Genomic DNA, 22490 nt, shown 5'->3' on the forward strand with positions numbered 1-22490 from the left:
CGCAACTGCAATGCCCCAGCGAGCAAAGAAGACTATGATTTAATGTGCTTAAAGTCGATCGAACCCCGGATGCGGCAAGAGGAAACCTGGTTTGCGCTACTTTGGATTAACCAGAACCAGATCTAAAGGAAGACACATCGTCGCAAACTATTTCTTTCAGTCTTCTTCCAAAGAATACTCATCCATAAGTCATGAATCTTCCAAGAAACAACAACCACTCGAATCGCGCATCATGGCTGAAGGGAACCCGGAAGGCGGAAGCAGTAAGAGAAGCAGCAGTATGAGGTACGATCCTGCACGGGACTCTTGGGAGGCTCAGCAACCATCAGTAGTATCACAAACACTGCCACAAGCTCCCCCGTTTCCTCGTTTAACTCAGATTAACTCACCAGTGCAGGAGTATTTTCCCTCGGTAAGTTTATGGCTTGCTTTACTGCGCGGAACCATTTTCCTTCCGATTTTGGAATTCTTCAATGCCTGCCTAGCTTATTCCCGTCCGCGATGCACTTCCGCATTGACGCATAACCTCAATTTCTCCCCGTATTCTTATTATTTTTCTTTGTTTTTCTTCTTTTCTTCGACTTTTCTTGCTCACCCATTGCCAAGGTTCTGAGGCTCGCTTGGTATAACCCCAAGCCATAATTGCTTACAAGTCTGGTGTTGTTATTAGATTATTGGTGGACCTTCCCCGACGATCCAGTCCTCGGTGCGAAACACAACGCCCGCTTACCAAGAACAAATTTCTCACGAGTCATCATTACATTCAAGAGATCCTCACAACACAGAGAAAGTCCCGTCGCAGCAACTAGACCCATACGAATCATCTAAAATCCCCAGAATGTCGAGCCCGGAGGTTGCTAGCCCACCCCCAGAGTCGGCGGAGATACAATCCACGTACAACGGAGCCATTGCCTCCCCTGCGGTAGCTACCCCCGAATACAATGGATCTCCAATAATAAAGCAAAAGCTGATAGAACAGAAGACTGCACAGGAGGAACAAAAACCCGCGGATCGCCCATATTCCAAGCGCAGACGCCTCCAAGAGCGGCATCAGCAACTGCGAAAGCGCGGCAGAACGCCTCCATCAATCTATTCCCGTCGCGACACAGACGATTCTGCGCGGCAACGCAATCAAAATGAATCCTCAAACAGGTCTCCCTCACCCCTCGGCCCTCCGCGCTCTCCTTCACCCGAAGCGCAGGCACGCAAGCGCAAGCGGCCTGGCGGTGGTGCCCGTATGGGCTTAGTGGATCGTGAAACTTTACGTCGGAGACAAGAAGAAAGAGAACGTGCGCAAGAAGAGGAAGCCATGCGATTCTCCCAGAACCGTGGTGTGACGGACATTGTTCGTCACCACTATAATGCTGTGCCCCAGCGAGGAAGAGAGTGGCGGAAGACGGAGAGTAAGATCAAAGGCCTACGAAGCTTCAACAACTGGATTAAGAGCACTCTCATTCAGAAATTCTCACCGGATGAGGAGTTCCTGTCCAGGTCGGTTGGAACCAAAGAGTGGGCAGACGACACCGCTCCGCCCCCTACGCAAGATAGACGACTTTTGGTTGTAGACCTGGGCTGCGGCAAGGGGGGCGACTTGGGCAAATGGCAGCTAGCACCTCAAACCGTGGACCTCTACGTTGGGCTAGACCCCGCTGAAGTCTCCATTGTCCAAGCACGCGAGCGCTACAACGGTATGCGAACTGGACGTGGCCCGCGGGGGCGACGTGGTCCTCTCTTCCATGCTGAGTTCTTCCCTAAGGACTGCTTTGGAGAGTATTTAGGGGATGTTCCCATCGTCCAGCAGGTTGGAATTGACCCTAACGCCGGGCCAGGTGGCTCAGTAATGAGCTCACGCTGGGGTGGCGGTGGTTTCGATGTGGTAGCATCTATGTTCACTGTTCATTACGCATTTGAAAGTGAAGAGAAGGCACGACAAATGCTGCGCAATGTAGCTGGGTGTTTGAGGAAGGGTGGTCGATTCTTAGGAGTCTGTCCCAACTCAGATATTATCAGTGCACGTGTGGCGGAGCTGAATCAAAAGCGCAAAGAACGCGAGGCTGTAGCGAAAAAGGAAGAGGCGGAGCCTGAGGATGGAGAAGTCGAAGAGGATGACAACAAGATTGAATGGGGAAACTCGATCTACCGAGTCAAATTTCCTGGTGATACCCCTGAGGATGGGGTCTTCCGGCCACCTTTCGGATGGAAGTACAGTTATTACATGGAGGAGGCTGTGGAGGAAATCCCAGAGTACGTTGTGCCTTGGGAAGCCTTCCGAGCGTAAGTGTTGCCTGCTGGCCCAATTACGGCACATGAGTCTGACTGTCTTCAGATTAACGGAGGACTACAACCTGGAGCTCCAGTACCGTAAACCGTTCCTGGAGGTCTGGGAAGACGAGAAAGACGACAAGGAATTGGGGCCCCTGAGTGAGCGCATGGGAGTCCGGGATCGAAACACCGGCGCCCTGCTCATGACCGAGGAAGAGAAGCAGGCAGCCAGTGAGTATTCGGCATGGTCCGGAGTAATCTGATTGATCGCTAACATGAACAGGCTTCTATCACGCATTCTGCTTCTATAAAGTCTAGTTTAAGGCCCGGTATTTCCACCCTCTCTTTCTGTTGTTAATCTACTCATATTTATCATTTTGGGGATAATCCGGTATCCCTGTATGTACATCCCTGTCAACCAATCTAATAGCGATGCACCGGCATACATTCGCTATGCATCATACATTCTACACGAAACATGGATAGAATCGATGGAATTTGTAACAATAAAGTATTGCTACCCAAAGGCGTCAAACAGAAAAGTATAACCTAAACGGGATTAGCGCCATCGCGTCGCGTATCATCTCTTATCAACCTTCATCATATCCTCCATCAAGACTTCCTTTCCACCAAAACTAGCAGGACATAAAGTCCTAGCCCTCCAACCTCAACATACCAAATCCCAATCGCAAAAGAGGGCCCAATCAACCCAACCATCCTCAACGTCAACCCCAACCAAACCACCACTAAACACCACTAAACACCCCATTCCAAACGAACCCCAAAGACGAACCGTCAGAGACATCAACAAGCAGCCCAAGACCGAGACAAAGAAAAAAAAATGCCAAGCTCAATCCCAAACCCCCGATCCCGCCACAGCACAACCCATCCCCCCTCCACCCGCCGCCCCAGACCCCAAGCCCAACGCGAACGATCCCAAACCCCCCCACTCCCAGCCTACGAACCACCACTCACACCGCTCCATCCGACCGGCCAAGCCGCGCTCCTATCACTCCTTAAATCGCAGTCCCTCCGACAATTGAAAACGCATATACAACACGCGGAGGAGAAACTGACGGATTCGGCGGGCGAGGTTAATGAGCGGCTTACTGAGGCGAGGGCGCGCTTGAAGAGGAAGCGGGAGGTAAATAAGGTGGATGAGGAGGGTGGGGAGGACGAAGAGGAGCGGTTGAAGAGGTTTGGGGAGGAGGTGGGGGGGCTTACGGAGAGGTTGGAGGAGAGGATGCGCGGGGTGATTGATGGGGAGTGGAGGGTTGATGGGTTGGTGGGCTGTTTAGGGGAGATGGAGAGGGAGGTTGAGGCTGCTAGTGCTGTGCCGAGGCGGAGAAGGGAGAGGCGGAGGAGGAGAGAGGAGGATGGGGATGGGGATGATGGGGATGATGGGGATGATGGGGATGATGAGGATTATGAGGAGGAAGAGGGACGCGGAGAAATGCTGCCGACGAAGATGTTGGATGAGGTGCTTGGGGAGAAGTATGCTGAGTGGGATGGGCTTTCGTTGACGCAGCGGTATGCATCTATCTATATTCTAATCTTTTTGGAAGGGGTTAGTGAAGCTAATTACATGGGGGGGGGGGGTTTTTTTTGGGAGGGGATAGGTATTCTGCTAACAATGCTTATATTGGCTTCTATCGGATTATCCATGAGGCGAAGCATCCCGGCGACGATATTCCTCCCCTGCCTCATGCTTCGACTTGGTTCTCGCATATGGAAGAACCGGCCTCGGCCTCAACGCAAGCGACTGATTCTGCAGCCCGGCGGACTCGACGTCGGAAGTCTCCCTCCCCAGCGGACTCGGATGAAATCGCCATCGAAAGCGAGCGCATCTCGCTTAAATGTCCTCTTACTTTGCTCTATTTCAAGGACCCTGTCACAAGTACCAAATGCCCGCATAGTTTTGAGCGCGAACCCATTGAAGAAATGATTGCGCAAAGCCCGACGACTGTTCCCGCGCCACAGTCGGCGGGAGCCGCCGGCCGCAGCGCGCGCCGTGTTCGCTCCGCCAAGTGCCCGGTGTGCTCAGTTGTCTTGACTGCGGCTGATCTCCGGCCGGATCCTGTTCTGGTTAGAAGAGTTCGTCGGCATCAACAGGCGTTAGAGCGGGAAGCAGAGGAAGACGAGCTATCGGTTGGGGCGAGAAGGAGACTCTCTGGAGTCCGGAAAGGCGGCATCACACTCGCTAGCGATGATAGCAGTGAGGATGGGGATGAAGATGAGGTGGATGTTGATTCGCATGATCAGCATGGTGGTCATAATTCCGGAACCCAATATCCTGTTCGAATTAAGCAGGAGATGAGCACAGCTCCTGTAGATGACGATTAGCCGATAATTATTTCGACTAGCGGGTTTATAAGTCTAATAGATATCGGACAGCGTTGATCGGGGTTATGTCAAACCGTATCGGTCTAGTTTATTATTCAAGTAACAATTTTCTGCAAATCAATTCATTGTTTAACCCATACTAAAGCATGCCTCGAAATCGGGGTATGGAAACTGCCTCTCGGAGTACATGCAACACTCAAGCCGTGAAAGGGAAAGTCAAGGCCATGTCCTCTTCATGTGCCTCGAGCCTGTATTAGTCCTGATGGGAATGAGACAACAAACTAAGTAAAAGAAACTCCATTACACCCACTGTAAACAATACTAACACCAGGGGGAAAAAAGTAAGACCGCACGAACAGGGGTATTTTCCAAAGGGAAGGGATATTGTTCTGCCTCGGAGATGTGGTGGGACAGACGCATTGTTCCTTACAACATGCTGATATTCTCAACGCATATCCGATGGTCAGCTCGCTAGAAATTTCCATCACCGCAACTGGCCGAACGGTGGGGTGTTCTATAGCATGAATTTCTAGAACCATTGAAACCGGAATGATTTTGCCGCGGTCACATCGTATTCTGGACACCGCATTTCTCAGAGAGTGAACAGGAAGCAAACGTCCACGAGACCAAAAAGCATAGGAAGATCGGCGATTCAGTCATAAAAGGCTGACACAGTTCACTTAAGTCAATGCGCTTCTTTCTTTAAGCCGAGAGATTCCTTGTAATCGTCATCCGATCAATGAGTGTTTAATCACTTATTTGGTCAGGAGGTTGAGATAATCCGCCACAATAAGCGTGACCATGCTAAAGTGGGTCCGTGGGGTTAGTGATAAGCACTTAAGAAAAAAGAAACAGCGCGGGGAGTGGGGAGACTAACGCATGGGGTGCGATCCGCACATAGTACGTTCCGAATCCGCGGTAAAACCTCAACCAACCCTCATCCTTGGCAACTTTACGAGCACAATCCAGCACACCCTTGTACGGCAACTGGCCGGTCTTAGGATCTTTCTGCTGCTTCTGCAGACGGGTCTTGATAAAATCGAAGGGCAAAGAGAGGAAGCTGGCAAAGAATCCAGCAATGGCAGAAGCAGCGAAGGTCTGGCTCTGGGTGGATAGGGATGTGTGAGATTTCAGCTGAGCCTTAGATTCCGCGAAGAAAGTCAGTTGGCCGACATTGAGAGCCATTGCCCGCACTACGGTCGGCAAAGCACCCGACCACAAGGCTGCAATACCCTCATTCTTCGAAATGCGGAACAGCGCATCCACCACCGAACGGTAGTGTGCTCGCGCCTCTGGAGGCTTAAGGCCATCAGATTGCATGCGAACAAGAGCCAGATCAGCTGGATTGCCAATCATAGCAGCAATGCCACCAGCAGTCAAGCCCGCACCGGCACGCTCCGCAAAAGTGACCTTTCTGTTCGCGGTGTCAGCGCGCTTGTGGAGCATCTTGCTGAAAGTATCGAAGAAGCCCAGACGGGCGGTCGTGTAGACAGCCTGGCGGAGTAAGCCTGCTGACAGGCCTGTGTAGAGATCAAGTATCTTTCCGCCAGCAATGATGTCGCGCGCAACGCCGAAAGCGGTCGGGCGAGGCCCAGTACGAACACCCTCCCCAGCCAACTGAAGGCGCACCTTGATCATATCGATTGGCTGAATTACAGTTGTTGCTGTCATGCCCGCCATGCCGCCGTTAATGAAAGGGAGGGCGGCGCGGGTATAAGGGTGATGTAGAAAGTCCATCGCGGGCTGGGGTTCCTTGGTAGCCGGAGAAGCCATTCTGATCACAGGGATGATTTACAGTAGGTCTGGAGAAGTCAGTACACCATTTTAGTACCGGGCGGGATTTGAGCTATGATAGCAAGAGTAGTGAGACCAGAACGTGTGTGACCATCCACTGACCGGTGGTAGAGGTAATCATGAGATGGATGTTACGCAAATGCGACAGAAAGGAAATCGTGCGGATGTCGATTCCAACAGATGACGTACGATAGGGAGGAGATAGAAAGGATCAATAAGAAGCTTACCAGCGAAGGATACGGTAGTATATGAAGAATACTACACGAGAGACTCGAAAAGAGGGGAAGAGGAGTAACAGGGGATACGAGAATAGAAGCCGACGTGGACGAGAAAAAGCAGGGAGAGGAAATGAGGGGAAGGAGATTGACAAAGAATAGTTCAAGTGAAGTATTGGTAGCCAGTCAGATGATGAAGCGTGACAATGCGGGGAGGGGGAAAGGGGACAGCAAATTGTACGTACACCTTGTCAGTCAGGCAACTCCAAACAGTCTGGGTCAAGGGTAAAAAAAAAAGAATTGTTAGGACAGGGTATTCTCAGGCTATAAGTCCTGGTAGGGAATGGTTAGGAAAGCACGATCAAGCGCTGAGCCAGGAACCAACCGGGCCGTATTTCTGAACAACGGACACGGTCCAGACGAACAGTTAATCTAAAAGCGTAGAACAAAGGCTGACCACTATAATTTCTAATGTAGCGATCCTCGCTGGATAGTACTAGTAGATCTCCACAACCCCAGCATGTCGCTTCTGGTAAGGTACCTCTACATACACGTCATAGAACTAAACAAAAGCTCTAGAGGATTTACCTGAGAGACTACTCCTGCATAATGCCGCCACGAATGCGGGGAACATCATCTTGCTAAGACCCTAGGGAAACGATCTATCTTGCTTATGTATAGCGTAAGACGAGATATTCTGGTAGGAATAATATTCGATTCTGTCGCATGATTGAAGTATTGTAAAAAATGTCTCTTCCTGGTATTCTCTAATACTTTTTCGCTGGATCCACCGTCATGACTGCTACCAGCTCCACTGCATTTAGATGTCACCTTCCAAGCAAGTGGGGGTAATATTACCGTATGCCCCACTCAGGGAAGCACTTGGCTTGTGGTTCCACGAGAATCCAGTTTCCCGATACCCTTCTAAGACCTATTTAAATATGAATTGTAAAAGAACAGTATGCTTCTCAATCCCATATCATACGACGTACCTAGTGACGGTATATTTTTGAACACATCAATGGTCGATCTACATCCACCCCACCTGCGTATGTAATCAAGTACGGGCAGATGATCTTCAAACAAGAACTGTCCGCCTAAACCAGATGTATTGTACCCGAGGATAAATATACATACAGGTAGTAATTCCCGGCCTAAGATCGATCCCACGTCCTCCTCCTAGCCAATAGTCTACTAGTATTACGATTAGGCGTGCAAGAAGGCTTCTAACAAGATCGACTGAGTAATATCCTTCCGCGGCAATAGGTTCGGGTTCGGACCCGGAACCCAATTGGAAGACGGCTATTACTGAGGTCCTGATTCTATCACAGTCTGCTGCAAATATCTACACCTGTATCTTCACACCGACATCGAGTAATAGGCCTTACTGTAGCGTGGCTCAAATATGAACTTGCATTGGCATGCGATAATGGCCATTAAATATCACTATTCAGCCTTGGTAGCATATACACCACAGCGACTTCACCGAGAAGCATTAGTAGCCGTATTCCCCCATTAACCCACATCAATCCATTTTTCCGAAAAGGTATCCGAGCCCCGATAGCCGATATTTACTATACAGTTCCAAGCAAAAATGGAAGCTGAATCAAGGAATAGTCTCGCCAAGAGCGTTTGGTCACGACATTGGCTATAATAATCCACGCATTCTTCCTCCGGCATAGGCGGGATACTGGTTCAGAGTTAGTTTCTACTATATTACATACCGCAGTAAGGGAGCACAGGCGAGGAGGCTACACCGATATCCGTGGGAAGCGAGTTCATTGTGCGGTCTGTAATCATCTAGGATTTACTGCCTGGCAGCATAAATTAATTAATATCCCCCGAAAGGAATCTACGCACAGCTTCGATGGACCTTCTTTCCGAGGTATCATATGAACCATCATTCGCAACTACTGTGTTACTACGCTTTATTGGTTAGTAGATGAATTGACATATGACGGAATACAAGTCCTGCATAAGATCGGGGATTACCGTTCGCGTGGTCGGGCAGTGTACATACTAGACACTACTGTAGATAGTGATACATCTTATCAGTAAACACTAGGCGGAAAGAATATACAACAACCAACACGCTAGGATCCGGTCAGCCGAATCTAATTCCAAATGATCAACCCCAACAAAACCCCAGTCTAGAACTATACCCGCGGAAAACATCCCGGCAAAGAAATGCCCAATGCCAAGTACGATTCATCATGACCAGTTCTCGCTCGGGCCAGGACCGGGAGTCACCAAGCGGAAGCGGGAAGGAAAGGGTGGCAAGTCGGGAAGCTACTGGGCTAGTGCCGATAGAGTATCTGGGGCTCTTATCGCTGGGCCCCTATGTATTGAACGGTCAAACACAGCCGTGTGGGGAGCTAGAGCTCTAGCAAATCATAGAATTGCCGATTCTCGCTGTTTAGATCGGAGGATTCAATCACGTCGGCTATCACGAAACCGTTGTTGTTGGGTACCTTTGTGGGTGCTGTGTGGGCTTCCTTAGTGGCCTTAAGATGAGGTTATACTCCGGTCTTTTGACTCGAATCGTGATTCTTGAGTGGGGGCGACCTCTGAACTTCATAGTAACACTCTTACGGTCCTTCCGCAGAACGAAAGAGGCCTGCTCCGGAGAATGAGGAAGGCACGTGGGAACAGATTTGTGATTCAAAGAGAACCCTTTCAGAGAAAGTTGAGGCAGATATACTGACTGGAGTTGAATGACGAAGATTCTTCGAATCCTAGTATGATGTCATAACTGAAGCACTCGTCAGTATACTTTCCACTTTCATAATCTTACCATTTCTACGGCGTCTTATAAAAGAAACAAAATTGGTTTTAGCAAGATTTTATTCCATTTTTACGAACAGGTATGGGCGATAGGCCCATGGAGTTTGTCAACTCCTACCTATTGACCAGTCTGGATTGTGAAACACATATCCAATCATGAGGGAAGACCCGAACAGAACGCGAAATGGTATGTCCCAGCTTGTCTTGCCAAGCGTATAGAAAAATGACCCAAATTATTAAAACACAGCACGCCATGCAATAGAAAAGCAAAAGGGAATCGGATGACAAAGGAAATTTAGCAGAAACAGTAAACAATCTCAAACATTTTATGCCAGCACGGGGCCAGCCTCGATCACCTCCTTAGTGGCTTGGTCGGCATACTTGGTGAAGTTCTCGTTGAACAGCTTGCCGAGCTTGTTAACCTCGTCCTTGAAGCTGGTCGATGCAGTCCAGCTGTTCTTGGGATTCAGCAGCTCATCAGGGACGCCGGGGCAGCTCTTGGGTACGTAGAGGTTGAAAACATCGTAGACTTCGTACTCAGCGTTGGCCAACTCGCCGCTGTGGATGGCATCCAAGATGGCACGGGTGTACTTCAGAGGGCAACGCTTACCACCAGTGGTGGCGCCAGCGCCAACCCAACCGGTGTTGAGCAGCCAGGCATTGGCCTTGTGTTGAGAAATCTTGTCTGCCAGCATACGAGCATAGCGCATGGGGTGGAGAGCCAAGAAAGGCTGGGCGAAGCAGGAGGAGAAGGTGGCCTGGGGCTCAGTCACACCGTCCTCAGTACCGGCCATCTTAGAGGTGTAACCAGAGATGAAGTGGAACATGGTCTGCTCGGTGGTGAGTTTGGAGATCGGGGGCAGCACGCCGCGAGCGTCGCAAGTGAGGAGGATGATGTTTGTGGGGTGCTTGTCAGAGATGCAAGGAATCTTGGCGTTCTCGATGTATTCAATGGGGTAAGCACTGGAGAAATGTCAGCGATGCCACGAAAGTCATAGTTCGCATATAAGTAGAACACTTACCAGCGAGTGTTCTCAGTGAGTGTCGAATCATCGTAGTTGACGACACGGCTGATGGGGTCGAAGACAACGTTCTCAAGAACGGAGCCGAAACGGATGGCGTTGAAAATATCGGGCTCCTTCTCAGCAGAAAGACCAATGCACTTGGCGTAGCACTGTTAAAATGGTTAGCGACCTTGTGTAATTTATTTCGAGAGCTCTGAATCACTTACGCCGCCCTCGATGTTGAAGACACCGCGGTCGGTCCAGCAGTGCTCGTCGTCACCAATCAAGGCACGCTTGGGGTCGGCAGAGAGAGTGGTCTTGCCAGTCCCAGACAGACCGAAGAAGACGGTAACATCACCGTTGACACCCTCGTTGGCAGAGGAGTGCAGGGTCAGGACGTTGTGCTTGACGGGCATCTCGTAGAAAAGGACAGTGAAAACTCCCTTCTTCATCTCTCCAGCGTACTCGGTACCCAGGATAACCATCTCCTTCTCGGCAAAGTTGATAGCAACAGAGGTTGCAGAGGTCATACCCTCGGTGAAGCGGTTGGCAGGGAAGGAGCCAGCGTTGTAAATGACATAGTCGGGGTGGAAGTGCTTGAGCTCCTCTTGCGAAGGGCGGATAAGCATGTTCCGCATGAAGAGGGCATGGTAAGCACGAGCGCAGACAACACGGACACTAATACGGTATCTCTCGTCCCAGCCGGCGAAGCCATCAATGACATAGATACGGTTGCGAGTGTTGAGGTAGTCAACGGCACGTTCACGGTTGATACGCCATACCTGTCAAATTGGGTTAGCTAAGCAGCCCTATATGAATGACGTCATAGATTGTGCCAGGGGTTTGAGGCAAACTGATTGCACCAGCTCAATAGGAAGAGAAGCAAAAGACGGCGGAGGTGGCACAAGCAAGGGCCGGAGTATTAAAACGCCACGCGAGATGCATGAAAATGCCTCATAGGAGGATTGAGGCATTTTGCTTTCGCAGCATTCCTAGCTCCAATTCCAAAGAAAGCTTGGTCTCTCGGCGACGCAAAGTAGATGGATCAATGCAAGGGGTAGAATGCGCGATATATACGCATTAGGAAACACATACATCAGGAGTCATAGGCTTGTTAACAGGTCCCCACCAGATCTCGTTTTCAGAGGATTCCTCCTTCACGATACGCTTATCTGAAGGGGAGCGGCCAGTTTTGGCGCCAGAGTAGGCTGTCAGGGCACCTGACGATGTGATGGCAGTACCGGTCTCGTAAACAAGGGCATCTTCGTAGAGAGCAGGGACGGCAGGGTTGGCGATCTATTGCGCGTTAGTGGTTGAGTCTCCAATGGTGAGGAAGTCCAATAGATAGCCATACAATAGCGACACGCTCATAGTCAATGTGGGCGTGCTCATGAAGCTCTTCCTCCAGCTCGGTGTGACCCTTGCCAGGCCTAGTTGGTCAAATGTTAGCGCAGACTGACAAAGGTTGGGTGACAGAGGAAGGTCAAGAGGGGCCAAGGCCAGTCCGACATAGTCAAGAGACAGTATGATGAACTAGGAAGGGAAGGAGCGACGTACTGAACACCACCAGGGTGCAGAGCAGTGCGATTCACAGATGTGGCAACCATGTTTCTGAGTGATGTGGAATGATAGTTATTATTGCGCTGCTTTGCAACTTGCTGTTGGAAAAAATCTGTGTAGAGAGGACCTGGTTCAGCAGGGGAAACAGGGGGTATATTAATGTTTCCAGCAGGAGCCATGAGCACAGCGCAGGAGGTCCAGAAGGCGTTTCAATCTACACCTCCGATATGCTTCTCCACAGTAGCGCGGGAGATGTCGGGGCTGAAGCAGCGCTGGTAACCGTGAAGTGCGTAAAATGCCTCTCCGAGTTGTTCCGAACCCCAGATGTAGGCACGAAGTGGTTCCGGGTAGATGGGTCGGGTGCACCAACTAGAAGCAAGAAAATGAGACGCTCGGAATCTAGAGAAGGGGTGTTTCTTGTTGGTGATAATACTCAAGAAATGTCTCATGCAGGAGAAAAGTGAAAAGAGATGCAGGTGCAATCATCTAGTGCGTGGAAGTGGGTGTGAGGCGCAGGAATGCAAACTAAACTTAGGGCAGGCTCAAAGTACCGCAGCCAACAAGCTGCAAACGAGAGCTTGACTAACGAAATATTTATGTCTTACATTGATTTGCCATTACACCATCTCTTGAAGTATATTCACCCTAGACATGCTTTTCCCATGCAGAATCAATCTTTCAGTCCCAGGGTTTATGCGGGAAAATTGGGGAAACTCAGTGAAGTGATGACGTTGAATGATCTCAGTGTACTTCAATTTATTTTTTTGATTTTTTTTTGGTTCAAGAGGCCAAGACCCAAATTGCGGGGAGAACATTTTCGGCTAGACCTCGACTGCCGGACCGGGGGAGCTCGAGACCACATGGACGAAACCAAACACTTCAGACAATGTACCCAGGTGGCGCAGGATAGCCCCAAAATAGTTTCTATCTCAGCCTCTCTAGGCCTTCAATCAATAGAATCCAATAATCACTTCATTCTAGCCAAATGAGACGTGCTCATGACGAAATCCCGGTTGAAGTCTCGGGTTCCCGTTCATCACCTTCAATACCACTATCCCACTTTCGGAAGCCTGTTAGTCATTCGGGACCCGAGGCTAGCCGCCAGCAGCCAATCAGCAATCGCCCCTGCGTCTGATTTTCAATCCAACGTCACAAAGTGGGCAGAAGATATTGCCGCGGTTTTCGCTCACAAGGAAAAAGGTTTGTTTCCATGAAAGGACCGAGTACGGAGTACCATAATAAATTATTCGCCCCCTCACATGACCATTTCATCCTTTTTCCAGCTTTCATCCTTGAGACTAAAACTGTGCAAGGAGAAATTCGCGGGTAATCAAAAGCTTTCCGAACGACCCATATTCTAGGAGTACTAGTAGTTCCTGGAAGAGGCTCTGCATAATAGTTGGAATTATAGGTACTCCGTAAGACTGTAAATACAAGATACCCAAGAGAAGAGCACATGAAAGCCTGATCGACAAGGAGTTTCCGACATTTCCATAATTCTCCGAGATACTACATACTGGTCAGGCGTCCCTGGTCACTCTTCCACGCGACGTCAAGTGATAAGCACATCTCGGCCAAGAATTATCATTGTTTACCCAATGACGGTGTAGACCTACCTAGGTACATACAAGATGCCGGTACATCGATAGTACGCTACCGCCTCTAGGTTCTTCTCATTATCTCCCTACGCCTGTACCCCGCATCCGAAAAAAAAGCCTGGACCACAACGGATCTCTTCCGGACGCTAATCCTGCCTTGGAAAAGGTCAAACATTTCTCGGCTACGATGAATACAGGCAACAATGCACACGACAGTGTCAATCTTCGGGTTTTTGGCATATACCTAGTCCTCTGGACATTGTAAATATCTCAATGCAACAACTATCAGGTTCAAAATTATGATGATCCACAAATCGGGTAAGTTAGGAACCTCGACTATGCCTAAAAGAAGTCTCTATCACGTTTCGGCCCAGGCTTTGGTGTTGGGTCGGGAAGTGGGTACGGAAGGGTTCCTGATACGGAAGAATTAGGAAGGCGTCCACTGTGAATATGTAAATTTGGACACCTCTTACATACTTCTAGGGGCAATTACTAAAAAGTGGAAAATGCCTCATACTACCGTGGTCTAGACAAAATCTGATCAGCCATAGGGGGGAAAATGTAGAAAAGGGGCGTGCTGTAATACTTCCTAACAGTTCATCCCTGTTATACGACGAAGTATGATAGTTATTGCAGGCCTACCTCCAATGAGATTACTTCCCACCGACTCTACATTATGTATTTCTTGAACGTAGATAGTTTCTTGGTGAGACTCTACCGGTCACACAGCCCATGGTCATATGGTCATTGGATTTAAATACGATCAAGATAACACGAGCGGTGGCGGGTGAGACGCATCTGCTTCACATCGTGAAGGCTCTAAAGAAATGTTTCCTATTGGAGTGGAATTTCATCGGTCCCTGTGTGCCTTGATGCCTGAGACATGGAGGAACAACAGTATCACGTGAGCCCGGGATCCCCTCAGGTGCCAAGGGGATTCCTATCTAAAAATACATACCAAGGGTCTTATCATTGGCTACACGAATGTCTTCCCTCAGGAAAAATCAACAGTCGGTGATATCCGAAGTTTTATCATCTGCTTTAGGAAATATGAACATATTCAACTACTTTCGATCAAGATGAACTAAAAATATACTATATATCTCTTACGGCGTGCTCTACTGGGCACTACGAACTCCTGTTCCAACCGTTAGCCCCACAGTATCGCGATCTGAACTCCGCTGAAGGCACTAGCGGTTGATCTTTGTTCTCACAGACATCCACGATCCGCTGCGGAACAATGGGCATGCTCTTGGGTGCCTTGGGGCAGCCAATAGGTTCCTGCGTGCAGATTTGGCGCCGGTACACTTGGCATCTCATTGTAGTCTACTTAGTATTACTCGGTGTGGTGTTTCTAACCCTTGTGTCAAAGCTGAATGGCGAAGACCCCATATCCGTCAGAGGTACAGTCCCACTGACGTATAGCATTGTAACATTACTAACGCTCTTTAGACAAGACCCATGGTCCCTATGAGCCATTACCATTGACGCTATCCAAGGCATTGGTATTAGCTAAGATACGGGAAGAGAATGTCTCCTGGATAGATGATCTTCAGCCTCAGTGAGGATTGACAATTCATATTGTCGGAACCTAAACTGACGAATTTTTGAACAGATGGAGACCATATATCTACACTGCTGACAATGAGCCGGGGTACTATCCGGTTCCGGAGAATAAAGGGCGAGAGGGGATGGCGTATCTAACGCACATCATCGACAACTACGATGATCTAACTGATATCATTGTTTTCATGCATGCCTCAGGTACACAATGGCATAATGATGTTGGTGGTACAAACTCATCTTATCTCTTAACTAAGCTCCATCTCGACGTCGTAAAGCAGAGAGGATACACAAATCTTCGTTGCCAGCGGCGTCCGGGATGTCCAATCGCGGTCCGTCCACTTGATCCAGAGTACACCTCGAGCTCCAATATTGTGTACCGCAATTTCACTACCATTTATACACAGCTTTTCAACACATCTCTTGAACAGGTGCCAGCTGAAATTGGTGGGATATGCTGTGGCCAGTTCGCTCTCAGTAGAGAACGGATTCACCAGCGGCCACGAAACGAATATGTGCGCATGCGAGACTGGGCTCTTTCCACGAGTCTAGATAACTTCACAGTTGGATCTGTTTTTGAAATGTTATGGCATATGGTTTTCTTAGAGGGTCCAGTTTCGTAGGTGTCGTCTATACCTGGTTTCCGTCGTCCAGAATGAATGCAGCACTGACTCGATATTTAGATGTCCAGATACCCATCAGTGCTACTGTGAGCTTTATGGTCTGTGTGATGAGTAATGATCTTCATGTCTGTTTTTGAGTTACGATATATGGCGAAATGGGTTCATAGTAAACAATTATTACATAAATTGCCTATGTCGATTAATCACCAAGTTTTATGCCCCAGTTCTCTTCACAAAAAAATAATGCATTCTTCACTGATCCAGGATACGCCAAGCCAAGCTTGCTATAATAAAATAATTTATCTAACACCCGTCACAAAGCGACTGTAACCCAACGCCACTCAACTCACACATACAGAGGTCCAGACCCTTGTACAATATCCATCTCCCAATAAGGTCTCACCCCAGTATCCCTGCTTACAACCGTGACCTTGTACGATACACACATTTCCGAAGAATACCAATCCCGACCCGAAAACAGGGATCGGAGTTATAGTCCCGGTGTGGTCCTAATCCTCCCGATGGCAGGTGCGAAGGAGACAGAAATTTTCGATTTCGGTTTCTGAAACTCTGTAAGATATTATTATCGAACCGAGCGCTTTAGGTCAGACCGACGGTCTCAGCCGTGCGTCAATCGGAGCTGGCGGGAGACCTTCCGCGTTACGTGTGTGGCTGAGAAAGCTCATTCATTCTCGTCTCTAGTTATATACTACTTCTTCTGTGAGCGGGCTCTTCATATCATAATTTCTCTCTCTGTCCCTCTCTTTTCTACCAAGAAGCCCCTCGCACTTCTAGCACTGGCTTATAATAAGTAAATGGCAGTTGATAGCCTTGGTAAGTGAGCTAGGCTCAGAAAGTTTTGGAAATTAGGCTTCACACGGCATAACAAGAGTTTATGAAAGAGAGGGGGCATTGTCAGGCGCCGGCGTAGCGGCAAAGCTAGGGTTATATTTATAAGTCTTTAGCCGTAATGTTTCACAAGCTCTAAATAGCCATACGTGGTTAGGAAATATTTTCTTGTAGACTGGGGTAAGCATGTATATTTCTCTAGACAATGTATGTACAGGACAACAAAGTTCCTGTGCATAGAGTGAGGTATGCTTTACAGCGCTCTGCCCATTCGCATACAATCCGTATGACACAATCAAGGACGGTATTTTTAAGACATAGCATTCTATTCATTCAATGCCGACATAACAGTACTGACTATTGATATTGAGGCTGTTATAAATTGCCTATAAGGTAGACTTATGGATTAGAGCCCTCAAGGCAGCATGGTGTCTACTCACGCAGGTCCCTTCCACCGTTATGTTCTTCCTCAATCATTTTCCCAAGGGTCACCGTCTAGGAGTTTTACATCGTTTTTTCCTATGTATCATTTGCAATGAGGCACAGGAAATCGTCATCAATAGCTCCCTTCCAGTTTCAGTGTATGTCCAGTATGTCTTGATTATCTCGGAATACTTACCAAATAATACTCTTGTTCATCCACTCTTGGAACATCCACAGGCCAGTGCCTGGAAAAGCATCTTCACGGGTTTTGCCGGTAAAAATGTCTCTACCGATCGCTAAACACTAAGCCCAGAGTCGTCAACGCCGAGAAAGCTGCAAGGACTTCCACGAATGACAACATAGCTATTTTCTCTTAGGGGATAGAACCCGTACTTGGTAGCTCAATGGGGTGCATCAGACGCGCCCTGGAAATCATACTCATGAGGCTTTTATAATATCAGTCAGCGTTGCTTCAGTATAAGCATTTTGGATTTTAGAATATACTAAGCCCTCAAGGAAGGCTGAAGGAGGAGAATAAGACGGTGAAGTAAATGCAATGAGATATAGGGATACAAAGAAAGGAAACATACATTCATAATGAAAGATCATGATAAAAGGCTTACTCAAAGAATGTCTCGAGAAGTAGAAGAAAGACAATCTAAGAGTCATGGCCATCTTTATAGGACTCTGTTCCGATGATATTCTAAAATAAAGCCAGTGATACCCAAACTGCTCCCAGGCTCAGGTATCATAATTTGCATCGTCTTACACGTGATCGACCTCAAGGCAACAATATCACACTACAGGATCCCATCCGACAAACTTCATTCATTTGTGATATGCGTGATTTATTATTATATCGCTCAGCCTAACCATGCAAGTGTTGTAAGGAAAAGGAAAATCAGCAGCGATCGGAGGATTCCAGGTCCAGTATCTGCCTTAAGTCCGCTTTGTCTGTAACTCTGATGAAACTCTATAATATAAGTATATTAACTGTATCTAAAAGATGATATTATACTTTGAATGCTAGTCTACTATGGTTGTGTCTAATGTCTAGTCTGGTCTGTTTTCGATTTGATGAGTATCGGTACTGCGCGTATGGACACAAATTTCTGGACGGATCTACAGGAGTTTCCTTAGGGATATACCTCAGGGTCTCAAGGCTAGAAAGGTATTCATTATGCTGTTCCCACCACATCTTTCCCCCCCTTCCTTTTAAACTCTGTCCATGTATGACACGGCATTCAATAGCATTCCCGGCCAAGGCTAGCTAAAGGAGTCATCGGACCAGGAATCTTACATGTTGGTATCTGGGAGTTACTGATCCAACCTTACAAGTCCATGATAGTGTATGAATAATTTCTTTTTCTTTTTGGAATTGTTTTTGATCTATTTCATTTTCAATATTATCTCCACACGCTTACCTGATCACACAGGGGGATTAAGATTTAGACGAATGGGTGCGGAATCTGATATTCACGGAATCTTAAAAACAAAGAGTTATGCATAGGTCAACCTGCGGTCAGATCTTTTGGAGGCCTGGTGTGTCTCTTTCCAGGGGGTAGCTGATCGGTATATATGATATATCTCAAAAGGCCACTTGGGAAAGCAATATAGAGTACGTCGGATGCTAAGCTCAATATAGAGAACATGGATAGCTAATCAAGACATGAATAGCTAAATTGCTGTATCCCCATGTGGATGCTTCCATGTCCAATTAGTGGGAATTGTTCATGCCGAGAGTACGATGCACAAAATTTGAATTGAAAAAAAAAAAAAAAAGAAAAAGAAAAAAGAAAGAAAGACAAGAGAAAAAAAAATTCTGTATATCCAGATCGGAACTCGAAAAGTATCAGGTGGCACTGCAACCGATCATCCTAGGCAATATTTTCATTATAAGCAGTCCATATCTTAGAGAAGGCTGCTTAGTGTAGGATTATTGGGATGGCTAGACTGACTCCGGTCTAAACCGAGGAGGGTTAGGTGGACTTCCTGGTTAAGTAATTTATTTACATTTTCGAAATATACAGATGGATTAATTTATACTGAGGATGTTTAAGATGTTTAAGTGGACATATAGTGGATTACTGCCAGAACAAGAAAAAAGGAATCAAAAAAGAATAGTATCAAGTTACTTACATACTCTCAAGAATGAAGCACAACATATGCCATTTTTCAGATGTTAGCGCTCATGTCAAAAGTAGCAATCAACCCCAGCCAAAAATATATACAAACCTCTATACATAGTCTACTATTACCCTCTCTAAACAACAACCACCCATGGGCAACAAAAAACCCAATAAGCATCCCACCCCCAAGTAAACTCTCCCTCACCCTCCAATGCCACATCCAACCAGCTGCGTAGTCCCAGCCCCGTAAAAGGCTCACACCACCCAAAAGCGGGGCACAATTTACACCGTGACGGCGGGGTAAGTTCCCAGCCCACTCGCCTATTTCCCATTACTCACTCACTTTTCTCTTTTCTTCCCCTCTACTACACACAACAAACACTATTTTATCTTTTATTCATTTTTATCAAGGTCCCTAAGAAACACTAAACTAGGTAAGGCCTCTCGTCTCATACTAGTTTATCTATGGTGACGAACAGGGGTTGTTCGAGGCTGGACGCTAACGTCGGACCTACCTATACTTAGTCGATCTTTTCTTTTTCTTTTTGACAATCTCAAGATGTCCGGTCACAACGCTTGTCCTTCTTGCAATGCTCCCATTCCGGGTGAGAGTAAGACTTGCAACTCTTGTGGAAAGGTGGGTTTATTGTTTGGTTTTTGGGTAGTGGTTTGGATGGGTGCTGACTTTTGGGGGATTTAGACTTGCCCTGTTTGAGGGTTGAATTGTTTATTTCGGTCTGGTGGGTGGTGGGTTTAATTGGGGTAGATGGGGGTAGATGGATGGTATGAAATGATAGTTTGATGATTGATGATGGTATATGAGTACGACGATGAGTGAATGAATGATATTGTGGATTCGTTTTTATCTATACTCCTCTTTTCTTTCGTATGGATGTAGGACGCAGAGTAACTTGTATCTATTCTATACTATGTCCCTTGTATCGACCACACGGTCTGTCGTTCGTGTTGAGAATCGTGAGTTCGGTCGAGTATCTACCTCGGTACTCTCTTCGCTTCTGAGTATCGCTGTCGTATCGTCGTCCTGCTGATCGTCGTCCGTCCCGTCATCACTGCTTGGGGGTCGTGAGAACCGGTTGTTGATTATCACTGAGTGTCGTGGGCGGTTGGCTGTGCTGTTGTTGGGGATAGGTTCGTTATTGGAAAGAAGGAGGACCTCCACCGGGTGGTCACAGATATAAGGGACGTGGCAGATCTTGTAGAATGCGTTTAGGATTGGGACGGATAAGCCGTGAACGATGATGGAGAAAAGTACGAGCCAGTATACGACTTTATCTTTTGATTAGCGTTGTTTGCCATCTGGGGTTGGAGGTCTGCTTACCGGGTTTCATAGCCGTAGTTAAGCGGTTGATTTCACTGTCACTTTGGCCGGGCCCAGGAAAGAGTCGACGGGCATATTCTACATAGGAGATCGCGCCGATGCCTGATTATTAGACGAAAATTTAGCTTCTGGATTTTATTATGGACGCAGAGGTAGTTAGGCATACCGATCGGGCCGAAGTAACCCATGAATAAGGCCTCAGTCCAGTCGCCACAGACGGAGGGCATGAATCGATATCCGAGTAGAATTGCTGGGATCCGACGGAATACTAGGATCAAAAATCCCAAACCGAATAGGCGCGGGAGCGTTATTCCAGTGTCGTGGGGCATATTAAACTGCTCAAAGGGCATGACGGCACCGAGATACATGAACGTGCCAAAGTTTAGGAGAGTTTCGATGGTAGGGTTGAATGTGTCATGGCGAGCCTGCATCTCAGTGTTGTATACGCCATCCCAATTCAAGAAGCTTCCGGTGACGAAACAGGCAAGAGTTTCGTCCGAACCGAAGCAACCGCAGGTACCAACGACTAGCATCTTCCAAATATTAGATTAGGTTTCAATCTCGACGGACATAACTCACCCCAAGAGCCAGAGGCACGAGGGACATGCTTTCGTTCTCAATCCACCTTCTAGATAAAAGTTAGGGATATTCTCTTGTTTCAATAGGATGTGCGTACCTTTTAAGTGCCATAACAAGAAGCTTACGAGAAACAAAGCCGACTAGGGTACCATAAGCAGCTCCTAATACGATCATATACAATACGCCTTCGACAACCCAATGTTTAAGTGCAGTACCAGCGCCTCCGCCAAAGCGTCCCACATTAGAGGTGCCGAGTAGGTCCGGGATCCCCTGAACTAGGTCGAATTCCTCCAGGCTAACAGTATTTGCAGGAGTTTCAACGTACCGTAAAAGTGAAACGGCCAGTAATAGAAAGGTAAACCCGAACCCATCGTTCCCACCGGCCTCGGAAGATATAAATTCTCGGAGATGCCGACGGACGTATTTGTCGGCGAAAGGTCCTTTGGCAATTGCTTGTGATAAGATAGGATCGGTACATGTTACACAAGAACCGATGATCAACGCTGCGAGCTGTACCAGAGTATCCCATTGTCAGCACTGGAGCTCATAAGGTATTCATGTAGTCGATGGGAATGGTGCGTACAAATGAGATGTCTGGAATCATAAGCATAATGCATGAAGATGTTAGAACCCATCCTATCCCCATGAGGGGAAGTAAACAGATGATTAATTCAATGAAGCGCTGTTTTATGTATCTGTTCGGTAATTGGTATCCAACTTTGACCAACTGAATTCCAATAACAAAACGCATCAAGCCCTGTTTCATTCAGCCCGGTTCTTCATATTATGGTAGGAGAAGACATACGTATGTGATCTCGCTGCTCTCTCCAGCTTCTTCTTCCCATTGTGAAACATCCAGAAACTTGGTACCGAATGGTCCAAAAGAGATGCCGATAAGAAAGGCGGGTACTATTTAATGTTAGCGTTTGTCAATGCTAAACAGATCTGCGGTACATACATGCTTCGCCCAGGTACCATCTCTGCTTGAACTGGAGAGATATAAAGCCGAACAAAAGAACATAGAGACCTGAGTGGAATGTGAGTCGTATTCTATAAGCTACTCTGCTCTACGCAACTAAACATACTTAGAACAGTAAGAACAACGTTGAGATTGCTGACATCAAGTATTGGATGCAGCATTCTGCTTTGCGGTGAGCGGTGGTGTAGGTTGTTAAACAAGATAATAGCAGCCAAGGAGAAATCAAAGTTCTTGAATTAGACGGAAGACGCCCCTGGAAAGTAACAGTCTGCTAGGAGGCTTCATTGGCCTAACTTAACGATGGACCAAGTACGTAGGTTTACCAAGATTGATTTTCCTTCCACGAGGAAGGAGATATAAACGATTTGAGGGAGCGCATCATATCTTAGGAAAATGATATAGAGTTGACTAGGAATGATCATCAAGAAAAGCCTCACGAATCGCAT

General features: G+C 47.5%; 8 protein-coding genes across 8 annotated transcripts; 5 read left to right on the forward strand and 3 right to left on the reverse strand.

Moving 5' to 3' along the window:
• Positions 1-726: 726 nt before the first annotated feature.
• Positions 727-2779, forward strand: abd1 (mRNA (guanine-N7)-methyltransferase). Its single transcript, XM_032050085.1, has 4 exons — positions 727-922; positions 983-2274; positions 2327-2493; positions 2546-2779. The coding sequence occupies exons 1-4, from the start codon at positions 839-841 to the stop codon at positions 2578-2580; spliced, it is 1578 nt and encodes a 525-aa protein (XP_031901725.1). The 5' UTR covers positions 727-838; the 3' UTR covers positions 2581-2779.
• Position 2780: 1 nt separating this feature from the next.
• BDW43DRAFT_45582 (SUMO ligase MMS21) lies at positions 2781-4680 on the forward strand. Its single transcript, XM_032050086.1, has 2 exons — positions 2781-3792; positions 3882-4680. The coding sequence occupies exons 1-2, from the start codon at positions 3104-3106 to the stop codon at positions 4603-4605; spliced, it is 1413 nt and encodes a 470-aa protein (XP_031901726.1). The 5' UTR covers positions 2781-3103; the 3' UTR covers positions 4606-4680.
• Positions 4681-4711: 31 nt separating this feature from the next.
• Positions 4712-6992, reverse strand: BDW43DRAFT_271714 (putative mitochondrial dicarboxylate carrier protein). Its single transcript, XM_032041469.1, has 3 exons — positions 6476-6992; positions 5483-6407; positions 4712-5409 (listed from the first exon to the last, which is right to left on the reverse strand). Exons 2-3 carry the CDS (start codon positions 6376-6378, stop codon positions 5361-5363), a joined length of 945 nt encoding a protein of 314 aa, XP_031901727.1. The 5' UTR covers positions 6379-6407; positions 6476-6992; the 3' UTR covers positions 4712-5360.
• A 2732-nt stretch (positions 6993-9724) lies between these two features.
• acuF (phosphoenolpyruvate carboxykinase PCK1) lies at positions 9725-12141 on the reverse strand (the record flags this gene model as incomplete). Its single annotated transcript, XM_032044692.1, has 6 exons — positions 9725-10361; positions 10421-10572; positions 10630-11184; positions 11498-11698; positions 11757-11832; positions 11960-12141. 6 exons carry the CDS (start codon positions 12139-12141, stop codon positions 9725-9727), a joined length of 1803 nt encoding a protein of 600 aa, XP_031901728.1.
• A 236-nt stretch (positions 12142-12377) lies between these two features.
• BDW43DRAFT_45677 (uncharacterized protein) lies at positions 12378-13031 on the forward strand. Its single transcript, XM_032050087.1, has one exon. It carries the CDS (start codon positions 12481-12483, stop codon positions 12949-12951), a length of 471 nt encoding a protein of 156 aa, XP_031901729.1. The 5' UTR covers positions 12378-12480; the 3' UTR covers positions 12952-13031.
• Positions 13032-14073: 1042 nt separating this feature from the next.
• BDW43DRAFT_271724 (DUF3431 domain-containing protein) lies at positions 14074-15969 on the forward strand. Its single transcript, XM_032041470.1, has 4 exons — positions 14074-14963; positions 15013-15121; positions 15176-15742; positions 15807-15969. Exons 1-4 carry the CDS (start codon positions 14801-14803, stop codon positions 15859-15861), a joined length of 894 nt encoding a protein of 297 aa, XP_031901730.1. The 5' UTR covers positions 14074-14800; the 3' UTR covers positions 15862-15969.
• A 2388-nt stretch (positions 15970-18357) lies between these two features.
• Positions 18358-18787, forward strand: BDW43DRAFT_271734 (uncharacterized protein). The gene has a single exon (XM_032041471.1). The coding sequence runs from the start codon at positions 18370-18372 to the stop codon at positions 18526-18528; it is 159 nt and encodes a 52-aa protein (XP_031901731.1). The 5' UTR covers positions 18358-18369; the 3' UTR covers positions 18529-18787.
• A 1282-nt stretch (positions 18788-20069) lies between these two features.
• On the reverse strand, positions 20070-22205 carry BDW43DRAFT_309731 (putative plasma membrane antiporter; the record flags this gene model as incomplete). The annotated part of the gene is made up of 9 exons (XM_032046763.1): positions 20070-20434; positions 20487-20588; positions 20653-21019; positions 21066-21114; positions 21163-21575; positions 21649-21822; positions 21871-21974; positions 22024-22092; positions 22151-22205. The coding sequence occupies 9 exons, from the start codon at positions 22203-22205 to the stop codon at positions 20070-20072; spliced, it is 1698 nt and encodes a 565-aa protein (XP_031901732.1).
• Between the last annotated feature and the right edge of the window lie 285 nt (positions 22206-22490).

Source organism: Aspergillus alliaceus (assembly GCF_009176365.1).
Source record: "Aspergillus alliaceus strain CBS 536.65 unplaced genomic scaffold BDW43scaffold_14, whole genome shotgun sequence".
Classification (NCBI taxonomy): Eukaryota; Fungi; Ascomycota; class Eurotiomycetes; order Eurotiales; family Aspergillaceae; genus Aspergillus; species Aspergillus alliaceus.